This window comes from Pongo abelii, chromosome 12 (assembly GCF_028885655.2).
Source record: "Pongo abelii isolate AG06213 chromosome 12, NHGRI_mPonAbe1-v2.0_pri, whole genome shotgun sequence".
Lineage (NCBI taxonomy): Eukaryota > Metazoa > Chordata > Mammalia > Primates > Hominidae > Pongo > Pongo abelii.
The window spans coordinates 22,819,968-22,832,425 of NC_071997.2; the positions used below are offsets into that span (position 1 = coordinate 22,819,968).

The 12,458-nt window shown below is 57.0% G+C and overlaps 1 protein-coding gene across 1 annotated transcript in view; it reads left to right on the plus strand.

The window, feature by feature from the left end:
* Window positions 1-516: 516 nt before the first annotated feature.
* Window positions 517-12,458, plus strand: part of KCNIP3 (potassium voltage-gated channel interacting protein 3) — an 89,465-nt gene continuing 77,523 nt past the window's right edge. Inside the window, exon 1 of the mRNA XM_054547807.2 lies at window positions 517-687. Within this exon, the coding sequence (XP_054403782.1) occupies window positions 673-687 (15 nt within the window). The 5' untranslated portion in view covers window positions 517-672. The remainder of the gene's footprint in view (window positions 688-12,458) is intronic.

The window sequence follows — 12,458 nt, forward strand, 5'->3', positions numbered from 1 at the left end:
CTTCAGATGCTGGGTGCAGTGGCTCCCTGCTGTCCTGGGGGCCCCTTGGGCTGAGATCATCATAAGGGTGGCACGTCCTGTGTCTGTGAAGAGTGGCAGGCAGGACTGGGGCGGTGGGGGCATCCTGGCTTGTCCAGGAATGATCCCTTCCTTTTCCACTTCCACAGTCCCTCTGGGGCACTCTGGGTTCAACTGCTGCTCCTCCCCACTTCTTGGGGCGGAAACTCCTGCCCTGAACTCCCCTCTCCCCAGCCCCAGCTCCCCGCACCCTCTACCCCCATTCTTCCTTGGTGACCAAAAACGGTGAGGAGCAGAGAAAGAGGCAGATGGCAGGTGAGGCACAGACAGATGCTGGTGAGAGCGTACGGGAGAGGCCAGGAGAGCCAGACAGAGGCTTGGACAGGCTCTGAGAGGCCAGGATTAGGGGCTTTGGAGAGAGGAAGAGAGAGAGAGAGAGAGAGACAGAGAAAGGGAGGGAGGGAGGAGGCAGAGGGGTGGAGCGATAGAAGCCGGCAGGGAGGAAGGGGTGAGCAGGGGGAGGGTGAGAAGCTGCCGTTGACAATTACGTCTGGGTCCAAGCAAACATGAGGCAGCTGCCAGCCGGCCTGGGCAGTCTTGTCTGCCTCGGCTGTGAAGTGGGGAGGCTGGCAACAGTTTCCTTCAGCGCCCAGGATGCAGCCGGCTAAGGTAGGTGCTGGGGGAATGGGGTCTTGCTCTGGAGGGGGATGCGGGGGAGGAATGGAGGCTCCTGGGGGTTGCCCTGGACCAGGAAGCCTTTTTTTTTTGACCCCTGTCCCCTCTTGTTCCACTTTCCTTTGGGGAAAGTGAGCGTTGGGGTGTCCTGACTGGCGTTGGGGTGTCCTGGCTGGTGTTGGAGTGTCCTGGCTGGCGTTGGGGTGTCCTGGCTGGTGTTGGGGTGTCCTGGCTGGGAGGCTGAACTCCTGGGGCTCCCTTTGGATGGGAGAGGTTTTAAGTGTTTGCGGAAGAGAAGCTGGACAGAGGAGGAGCTTGGGGTCAGCCCACGACTCATCCTGCTCAGTTAGGTCCCTGGGCCAGGTGCCAGCGTGGCTGACACTGAGCCAGGGCCCCACAGCCTTCAGGGTTGGGGGAGGGGTGAGCCTGGGAGGGAGTCACTTGTGCTTGGAGGTTGGTCAATGAACGCATCTTCTAATCAAGCCATCAAGTAACGAATGAGTGCCCACTTCCTCTGAAAGGGCTAGGAGCCCCTAACAAGAGCACTTCCCACACATTCCCTCTCAGCAGGGCTGTGGGGAGGTCAGAGAGAGAACGCAAGGAAAATGCCTGGCACAGAGTTTGAGAAACAGTGGTGGGGAGCAGGGAAGGGTGAAGAATTAAAGGAGGAATGAGGGAAGGAGAAATAAGCTGGCCCTCCACCTCTAGCTGACTCTCAAAAGGTCTGGCCTGATGCCCTGTGAGCTGCTCACACATTCAGGATAGTTCAGGACTAGGTCTGGCTGCTCATAACAGAACGCCCCAAATAACAGTGGATGGAACAAGGTTAGCAGGGTTTCTCTCTCATGCAGAAGTCCAGAGGGGCAGTGGAGGGCTGGCTTGGAGGCCGCCTGGTCAGCAGCATTTCAGGCCTGCTCCGTATCACCCCTGAGGTTACCTTAAGGTGCAGCATGGCTGCTGGAGCTCCACCAGCACACATGGGCTCATACTGATATATGAGCAGGAAGGAGAAAGAAAGAAGGGCAAAAGGACCCAGAAACAATCAGGGTCTTGAGTGTAGGAAAGAAGGGATATGGGGTTGGCACCTCAGCGTCTCTGCCCTGAAGAGATGGCTTCCTGCCTCTTTCACTTGTGAGGACAAGCATCCAAGCATGGGCGGGTGGCTGGCTTGGACCACACTGCCCCCAAACCCCAGGCCTCCCTTGTGCTATCTGCTCCATCTTCCAGGGTGCCAAGAGGATCAGCTGAGGTGATGGCGTGAAGCCCTTTGAGCATGGTAACACTACACATGGAAAATGTGCCTTCTCTCCTGTCACCTCAAGTCTCCCCAGCAACCACCATGCAGGCAGGGCAGAGTGGAGAAATGTAGCGCCTTGTCCCAGGCTCAGACACTACGGTGTCAGGGTGCACAGTGCAACCGTGCCCATAGGCAGAGACGCATTGAGCGACCCTGCATGACTACAGAGATGGGAATTTCCAGAGTCAGGCTGCACACAGGTGTGCACACAGCCAGCTCTGACCTCCAGCAGAAGACTGTCCTCCCCTCCTTTGCCTTTCCTCTGCTGGCCTTAACTGCCAAAGGTCACTCTGGGAGCTTGGCCACTCCTGCCCCTGCCAGACTGGCGGAGTGGGTGGCCTGAGTCCTGCACTTACATCTGGTTCTTCCCTTGGCCATTGTGACCCCACACTGCGCTCCACCCTCCCACAACCAGCTCCTGGGCCCCGGTGGGTCTCACTGTCCTTATGTCTGCTAGTGGCCTTCCTGTGGCTGGCCTGGCCAGGGAGGGGAGTGGGACCCACACCTTCTGGTGCTGGGCCCAGCAGAGGCAGTGGTCCTAGGAGAAGCCACCACTAGGTTTCTCATCAAGATCAATGGGAGATTGTGACGGACTGTAGTCAGAGCTCAGGCGGGGAGGTGTTCTGACTCCTCAGGGTCACGGTCAGTGGCTGTCCCCCAGTAACACCCCATGTCTGCCCGGCTCCCCAGCCTTCTCCCCACACTCCCCAGCCATTCACGAATTCTCACCTCACTCCTGGAGGGAGGCGGGGAGGCACTGCCGTTCCAATTCTAGACACTGAGGCTCAGAAAACTGGAACAGCTCCAGGACTCCATGAGCTTGATCCCATGAGCTCTTAGGAGAAAGGAGCGAAAGACCTGCAGTTTCTGCGACAGGCACTGCTGTCGCGGTGTTGGGGCTGTGGTGTCTTCACAGACCAGCCCGTGCACCGGGAATCCCTTCTGCCTGGCTTCCAGCCTTGTTGCAGGGCACTGTGCGAGATGGGCCCTAATTTGCTCCCACATTTCAAAACACCCCAGGCTGCGCTGGGAAGAAAGGGGCTCTGCCTCGGCCCTCCAGGTAGAGCCCAGGAGAAGGGCAGGGCTGAGGACCAGGAGCCTGAGGGTGCCAACGCCCATCTGGGACATTTTCTCCCACATTATCTCCCTGGACCCTCATGCAGCCCACAAGGCAGCTGTTGGTATCGTCCCCACTTCACAGATGGGGAAACAGTGGCCTGCCCTAGACTGCAGGCTACAAAGTTGTGGCTGAGATTTGAACCCTGCTCTGTCTTACTCCAGAGCGCAACAGGTCCCTAGGGCTTGGGGGTTGTGGAAGAAGACGCAAGAGGAGAAGGGCATGCCTTTAACCAGATGGCAGAGGAGGGGCCCATCCCAGCCATGTGCCTGGTTCCCTGGGCCAGTGGTCTGTTGTGCCCTCTGAGCCCTCTAGTGAGGGCACACAAGCCAGACTCCACCTGGCCACATCCCCTGCGTTAGCCACGTGACCTGGAGCTAGTTGCCTCCCATTTTTGGACTGTGGATCCAGAGCTAGGAAGGAAAGGACCCCAACATTTTAAATTCAGGTTGCCTTGTCTTATCAAGACCTTCTGTGTGAGGCAGAGAACTGCTTTGCTGACTTAGCAGAGGGGGCTTAGAGTCCCCCTGCCCTCCCCAGCCCACCCCTGGGCATCCCAGTGACTTCCAGGAGCAGCCAATGTGGCTTCTGCGGGGAAGAAGGCACTCTCAGTTTCTAAGGTGAAACAGAAGAGGGGAGAGAAGTTAGCATGTCTTCCTGACCTAGTGCCCAGACCTGGGGCAGGCAGGAGCCTGAGAGTGGGGGAAGGGTACAGCATGGGGCGAGTCCCGTGCTGCTCCCTGCCCAGGGCTCCCGGCCCCAGCTGACTGATGTTGCCCTTGAGCAGGTGCATCTGTCATCTGTGATCAGCCCATGCCCTAGAAGGCCACAGAGCAGCCCTGTGGCAGGGAGAGAAGCAAGAGGACCTGCAGAGTTGGAGAGGGAGCAGCTGAGCTGAGACGGGAGGGCAGCGTGGGGGTGGCGTGTCCCACACTAGAGTCGGCCCAGCCTCCCACTCCGATCTGCCGCCTCAGATCTCTGCCCAGCATGCTCTCTCCAACAGTCTGGCCGGGCCTGGGCCAGGCTCAGCAAGGAAAAGCAGCTGCTGGTCTTTTCTGGCCGCACCTCCCAGCCTGCTCAACACCCCCGGCCTTCCCCAACCTTCATCACATGGACAGTGGGCAGATGCCAGGGTAGGCAAGGGGCAAGTCCCCCGCATCCCAGTCATCTGCTGCTGGTGCCACATGCCCCTGTGCCCAGCTCTGTCGTGGGATCCTCTCTCAAGATGGGCACTCTGGACAGTGCCCCAGAGAACCAAACTGTAGCCCCACCTCTGCCCCACTGACTCAGGGCCTCAGTCTTCCCATCTGGGTCTGAGAGATGCTCACAGCATCTGCCAGGCCTTGTGATGAGCAGTGCAGAGCTGGGAGGGCACGGGCCTGGCTGACTCACGTCAGGGCCACTGCCAGCAGTGCCCCACATGTGCACACAAATGTCCATGGGTCTTGCACAGAGCCCGGATCCTCACCTTGAGGGACTGAAGGACCCCGGGCAGGAGACAGGCATGGCCAAAAGGCATCATGGCTGTGCCTTGTTGGCTGTGAGCCCTGACTCTGCACCAGCAGACCTGGGCTCAGTCCAGGCCCCGTCACACACTGGCTGTGTGTCGTCTGACAGGTTACTTAGCTCCTCTGTGCCACTGTCTCCTCATTTTCCTGGGGGAAGTATGAATATCACAGAACCCCCAGATAAATGTGATCCTATACCAACCAGCTTGGCCTGGCCCCTGGCACAGAGTGAGGCCTCCACACATGAAGGGAATACCTATGCCATCCCTTCTGGCTGTTGAGGAGAGCCTGGGAAGGCCACCAAGAGGCAATTTGGCCATGGGCAACTCAAGTTCACCCCTGGGTTAACGTGACACCCTCACTGCCAGGCAGCATAGGAAGCTTGTCCTTGTCAGGTGGCAGCCATCAGAGCAGGGGAGGACAGCCCAGCTCTCCTGCTCTGGTGCTGTGATAGGGCTGGGGCCCAGGGCTGTGTGTGTGTGTGTGTGTGCGCGCTCATAGGCGTGTTCACAGGCATGTGTACGTGTGTGTGTATGTGCATATGTGCATGCATGCATCTTCAGGGACTCATGACCACCTCGGCTCCCCTGACAAGGCGAGCTGCCTCGCCTATGTCTGTCTGTGCCCAGAGGTGGGTGGAGAATCCAGGCTCCCCAAAGCTTCCCCATTCCATACCCTGGGGGCCTGCACGACACAACGCCCACCACTTCTTCCTGCCATCTGTCCCGAGTGATGGAAATAGAGCCAGTGACAGCAAGCAGTGCTGGGTGGGCCAGTCCGCACCGCAGCAGCCGTGGACAGGGTTGGGGGTGGGGAGCCCCACATCTGAGCAGCCTGGATGTCTCATGCTGGCCCTGGCCTAGGGGAAGCCCTTCCGGAAAGGAAGGGGGTGAGAATCGGGGGACCCCCTTCGCCTTTCAGGCAAGGCCAAGAATTTTCTATCTGGAGGGACAGACACTCTAAACAAATCCTCCAAGCTGCATTTTCAGATCTACTGAGGAGCTGTATAAGAACAGAGTAGCCCAGGCCTCTCTGCATCAAACAATCCAGCCCCTGGGCAGGCAGATGGTGGGAGCCTCCCCGTGTGATTCTGATGTGTGGCAGCTGAGAGCGGCACGCTGGGCCTCCCTGCCAGGCATGCTAGGCTGTGGGTTTGGACAGCCAGACCCTCCCTGGGATCGGAAGGGCGAGGAACACTGACCCTCCCCCACTGGAGGCTTTGTCACCTTGCCTTTCCCTTAACCCTGTGAGGGCATATTGTCACCCCCATTTTGCAGATGAGGAAACTGAGGCTTGGAGCTGTCAGGTTCTCTGTCACGGTCACCGAGCTGGGAAGCGAGGGTGCGGGATTCATGTAACTGGTTTGCCACAGACGCCTCCCACTGTCCTCGGCTGCTGGAAATCACATCCACCTGCCTTCGATCTCCTGCCCTGCCCCCAACTAGCCGTGCCCTCTGAGCCCACACCCAGGGGCCCTGGTGGCTCATACGAAGCCACTCACTTCTGTTTTGCATCGGTTAAGTCTGTAGACATCTGGGAGGAGTCAGCGATGCCTCTTGCCCATGCATGTACTCCTAGAACGCCACCTCTGGGGAACGGAGCCTGGATACTTTAACACAGGTTTTCCAGGACCCCCACTTCTCACAGGCCATCTTGTGCTTCCCAGTCACCTCTGCCACATCTGCTCTGGACGGCTCTCTCAGAGTTTCTCTGGAGCACAGTTGATGAGAACCATGGAGACCGAACTAGCGGCTCAAGGGTTTCACCTTGGCACACCCCTGACAGTCTGACTCCATCTTCTCAGCCATATGGGCCTCCACAAGACGAAGCTGTGCCATGCTGGGCATGGGGCAAGGAGTGGGACACTGCTCCGTGGGCCACCTGGCCTCTCAGGGGACCTACGGGGTAGGGAGCCACGAGGCAAAATGTCCGGTCCAGGTCCTGGAGGTTTGTTCCAAGTGCTCAGCCTCTGTCTGTGGTGTGGAGACTCTCGGGGTGATGGTGTGGTGTTTGCGGCAGAGATTGGACCATGCTCAGGGGGAGAGGAAGGCAGGGAGGACAGCCCTGCCTCCTACATCCCCGCAGTGACAGTTTTCTCAGGCACTGGGGAGTCGCCGCCCCTCCCTCACTGGCCACATCTAGAGTAGGTCCTAAGTACCTGTCTCCATAATATCCCCAGCACCCAGCCATGAGCTCCGCCTGGCTCAACCTTCCCCCGCTCTCCTGGGCCTGGGCACCCCTCGCCTCCCCCAGGTGGCCGCCTGCCTCATCGAACCCCCAACCTGACCTGCACATTCCACCAGGCCACCCTTCTGAGGCAGCTCGGACTCCAGCTGGCCTTGAGTGGCAGAGAGCAGCTGGGGCGGCTGTGCCCTGCCAGGAGGATGCTGCCCCAAGCCAGCCAGCTGGCAGGTCTGAGAACCATCCAGACCAGTCCTGTCCAACAGAGACATGAGGCAAGCCACAGATGTCACTTAAAATGTGCCAGTAGGCACAGTAAAGAAAGAAAAAAAGTTAAATTATTTTAACCATATGTTTTATTAAACTCAGTGTAAATGATTATCATTTCAACCTGCAATTGATATAAAGCATTTTTAATGAGCTATTTGATAGTCTAGTAAGTAAACGTTTGGAACCCAGTGTGTGTTTACACGAGGGCACGTCTCAGTGTGGACCAGCCACATGTCAGTCTCAGCAGCCTGTGTGGCCAGAGGCCGCCGTCACTCAGACTTGGGGGGTCACCTGGCTGAGTAGAGCAGGTCCCCAGCCTCAGCCACAGAGAGAAACACACACTTCCTGCCTTTACTGTTTTGCTGTATCTGTTGTGACCTGTGCTATTGTTTCTTATTATTTTTCTTTAAATTAACTCATGCATTGAATTTTAGTGAATTCATTTAAAAGGGAATCTTTAAATCAGCACTGTAAGTGGGAAGCTGGGGGCAGAAGTGGAAGGTAACCACCACATTGCCATGAAATAAGGCAGCAGCGATAAACTCCCACCCATGGTCTGTGGCCTGTTGAGGCTCTGAGCTGAGGCCATGCCCTCCCTTTGTAAAGAGGATGGCAGTGGGGAGCCGGAGAGCGCGCTGGCCCCAAGTCTAAGTCATCTCCTGCACCTCGTAGGTGCAGCTCCCCACTGCCGGAGACCTCAGGCCAAAGCCCCCAGGACGCAGCTGACTCAGAACAGGTTGGGTTTACCCTTGTTGAATAACAGGAGAACACATACCCCAGGGACCCTGGCAAGCTGCATGAGAGGGGGTGAGCTAGAACTCATTCCAGGATTTGGGGCTCAGTTGGGTGCTTTGGGTAATTCTGAGGTTCTAAGGAACCTCAAAAAGTTGGTGTGACCATTAAATAAGATAACCCCTCCAAACAACTAACTCAGCACCAGCACACAGCAGGGGCATCACCCACGCCATCCTTTTCCGTCCCTCCCTGGCTCGCCACAGGCCAGGAGGACTTAGAAGGAAGTTGAGGCCTGGTCCTGGCCTGCCTGGCTCACCAGCAGCCTCTACCCTTCAGAGAACCTTGTGACCTTTGAGAAGGCTGCAGGTCCCCAGGGCCAGCCTAGGGCCGTTTCTGGGACACAGCCCTAAATGCCCACACTGCCTAGTATGCCGCCAGGGACTCTGCCTGAACCCAGAGCCCAGATCTTCTGGCTTCACTGGTCTCTGCCACTCAACCCTGGCCATCCTCTAAAGCTGGTAGACAATGACAGTTCTGTCACCCATTAAAATGAGGCCAGCATCAAGCAGGAGTTGGAGGAGAGAGTCTCAGGTGAATTGTGAAGAGCACAGGGGACTTTTGATCATTCGTGAATATTTATTCAGAGCCTTGTGCATGCTTGCGTTTTTAACATCCTCACTTTGGATGTGTGAGAGTATTTTTTGTTGGAAATCTTTATTGAGCTTGTTGTAGATTCACATGCAGTTGTAGGAGCTCACACAGAGGGCCCATGTACGCTTTACCCGGTTTCCCCAATGACAGCATATTGCAAAACTACAACACAATAGCACAACCGGAGTGCCTGCAATGATGCAACCCACCAGTCCTACTCCGATTTCCCAGTTCACACGCACTCATTTCCGTGTGCGTTTTTTGCTACAATTTTTATCACATGTGTAGGTTCAGGCACCCAACAGCTCCATCAAGATGCTCCATCAAGATGCAAAACAGCTCCGTCCCCACAAGGCCCCTCCTGCCGCCCTGTGAGAGCCACACCCCTCTCCCTCCTCCCTGCCTCCCCCCATCCTTAACCCCTGGCCCTCTAATCTGTTCTCCATTTCTAAAACTTTGTCATTTTACAATGTTGTATAAATAGAATCACACAGAATGTGACCTTTTGGATTGGCTTTTTCATTCAGCGTAATTCTCTGGAGGTTCACGCAGGTGTGGTGTGTGCCAACAGTTTGTTTGTTTTACTTGTTCAGAATTCCGTGGTATGGACGCACTGCAGTTTGTTTAATCATTCACCCATTGAAGGGCATTGGGATGCTTCCAGTTTGGGGCCATTCCAAGTAAAGCTGCCATGAACATTTGTGTACAGGTTTTCACTTGAACATAACTTTTCGTTTCTCAAGGATAAACGCCCAAGAGTACCGTGGCTGGGCTCTGTGGTAGCGCATATCTAGTTTTTATAGGAAGCTGCCAAACGGTTCTCCAGAGTGGCTAAGGCATTTTCTCTTTCCACCGACAGTGGAGGGGTGATTCTGTTTCTCCACATCCTCACCAGCATTCAGTTGTCATTATCTTTGGTTCTAGCTGTTCCGACAGGCACATAGTGGTGTCTCACAGCGGTCCTCCTCTGTGTTGCCGGAATGGCCAATGACGGCGAACATCTCCTCCCGCCGCCTCTGCCGTCTACGCGTCCTCTCTGGTGAAATGTGTGTGCATGTCCTTCCCGCTTTCTAACCTGATGGTTTGCTTTTGCTTTTTTGCTGTTGAGTTTTGGGAGTGAGGATCTCTTGGGCGCCAGGCTGTGTCATAAGGAAAAGCAGGTCACATGAGGATCGGGTTCCACTCTCGCAGAGCTGATGCACTAAAGGGGAGAGACAGAAAATGCACCAGAAAACACAATAATAGGATCAGTTCACAAGGGCTGGCTGCTGTGAAGAAGTGCTGAGATGGAGGTGCACGGGGGAGGGTGGCCTAGGTAGTCAGGCAGGGGCTCTCCCAGGACCTGAGCCCTGAGTGAGGCCTTGAACGCCCAGGGCAGAAGCGTCCAGTGCCAGGAGCAGCAGGTGCCAAGGCGGTGGTGTGGGAGCAGACTTGGAGGGGCACGGTGGGGCTGTCAGGGCCTGGCCGGGAGGCACTGGGGCTCCCGGCAGGGTTGGGGCATCTAATTCATGTTCCATCTCATCACTGCCCCAGCTTCTCTCCCAGCACCGAGGCACTGTGGGGTGAGGGGCCATGGGGCCGCCTCTCAGGATGTCCTCCCTTCCATGCTGTGAGCCTCCCAAGCCAGCAGAAGGGTGCCTGGGCTGCTATTTAACATTCCCTGACAGCTCAGTCAGACCCTCTTCCAGACAGACAAGTGTCAAATATTCATGAGGATGACCCGGTCACTCTCCCTCCTCCCGCCTCCCCGACAGCCTGACCGGCCCAGGCCGCAGCCTGATGAGTCCCAGCGCTTCCCAGGCTCGGCTGCTGGGGTCTCCCTGCCCTCCTCTCCCTGGCCCTCCCCTCCCCTCTCTCCTCAGAACCCACCCCCTGCCTCACAAAGTGGGGTGGCCATCTCAGGCCTGCTTCGTAAAGGGGGGGTGGCCGTCCCAGGCCTGCCTCACAAAGGGGGGTGGCCATCATGGGCCTGCCTTGTGGGGCTCACAGGTGGGATTCTGGCCCCTCAGCCAGATGGAGGAGCCTGGCCCGGAACCCCTGCCACCACTACACCCAGACTCTCTCCACAGGGAGAAAAGACACACTGGGGCCCCCTAGCCCAGAAGGGCATCACAGCACTCCTCAACGGATACTTTTGGAAGGCTGCTGACGTGCCTGAGGGGCTTCGGAACACACCCAGCTCCAGAGACCACCCCGGGGACCCAGGCTGAGAAACAGCCTCAGCAGCAAAGCCCGTGGTCAAGCCCTTGTGAACTTTGGAATCAGAAGACTATACGTGTAGTGTGGCCCTGGCATGTCTCAAAGCTTCTCAGGGAATCAGTTCCCTCATCTGCAAAATGGGGATCGTGTTACCGATTGCAGGGGGTTGTCCTGAAGAGATTACTTTCAGCTCAGCATAGACATCCACTTGGCAGGTGCTCAGCCTGCCCTTTGGGCTCACCCAGCCTTCCCGGGAGGACAGAGCCCTGTGAGCTAGAACCCAGGACACCCATGGGATCTCCCGCAGGACCTGGGCCCGGGGCTTCAAGACGGAATCCCTGTGACTAACCCTGGGCCCCGAGAAGCAGCCTTGCCAGCCAAGCCAGTGCTGTTCTGAGATGGGCTGCAGACGGGGCTGGGGGTCCCAGTGAAGAGCTCCTGCCAGGGGCTCTGAGGCCGCCTCAGTTTCTTCTAATGTCCTCTGCTCACCCCCCATGCAGAGCCTGCAGCAAAGAATTTGTGATGTAATGAAGCACCTGCTGCCCCTCTCTCCCCTATGCCCCTCCTTAACCAAAATAAAGACTCCTGAATAAGATCATGAATAAAGGAGAAGGTGCGTTTCTGACCCAGCCTGACAGGACGCGTGTGTGCATACGTATGTGTGAGCACGTGTGCATATGAGTATGTGTACATGTGTGTGCATATGCGTGTGTGCATATGCATGTGTGCTTGTGTGTGCGTGTGTGCATATGAACATGTGTACTTGTGTGCATATGTATGTGTGCATGTGTGTGTGCATGCGTGTACGTGAGCATGTGTACACGTGTGTGTGCATAGCGTGTGCATGTAGGGAGCTTCCCTCAGCACCCCAGGCACCCGTCCACTCCCAGCTCTCCCCCTGTTTCTGCTCCATCAGCATGGTCAGTGCCTCTTCTTGCTGCAGCTCTGGGCACCACTGAGCCCCCTCATTGCTCGGTGAGCCTTGGAGAAGGGGTGGCACGTGCAAGGGTTGTTGCCAAGGGTGTGTCGGAGGAAGGGTGGATGATGACTGTGAGCTGGAGGACTGGTAGTTGGGACCTAGCTGGGGAAGGCCCAAAAGCCAGGATAAGGGAACTGGACATCTCCCTGCCTAGGGGACCACTTCACTAAACACTGACTAGTGGGTCGGCTGCCCATCCTGAATGTGGATAGGCCTCGGGGGACCATGAGCCACTGAAGCACCCGGAGAATCCTCCCCCAGCTGGAGCCTGCAGTGTGCAGAGACCAGTGGGGGGTCCCAGGCCCATGCCTCAGGAGAGGGGCCAGCCTTTGCAGCAGCAGCAGAGCCCTGTCACTGGGCTCTGTGTGGACGGGCATGGCCAGGGTTGGTGTCCGGTGCTGCTCTCTGATCTCGACTGCTTTCCAGCACTGGCTCTCTGTGCTTCCCTGCAGGCTGTGACTGGGGGCCAATTCTCCTGCTGCCAATTCTCCCAGTTCAAATCAGCCTAAGTCAGTCTCTGGCTCTTGCACCTGACAGTCCAACTAGCACAGGGGCTGTCTTGCAGGGCTGCCTCTGTAGAAGCTGCTTGACGGCCCCGTCCATCTCTTATTTACTTTGAACAACCAAATACTTTTCAGGACCGTGCAAAGGTAGCACATATGAGACCCTGTAACCTGGGAAGGGCATTGCCAACCCACCCCCTGAGTGGCCCTCTTTCCTGGCCAAGGAACCCAACCGCTCAGAATGCATATGCATGTGGGGGTGGTGCCACTGCCACAGCTGGCGGTCAGGCAGCGCGTCACAGACAGAATAGGCATGAGGGCCATT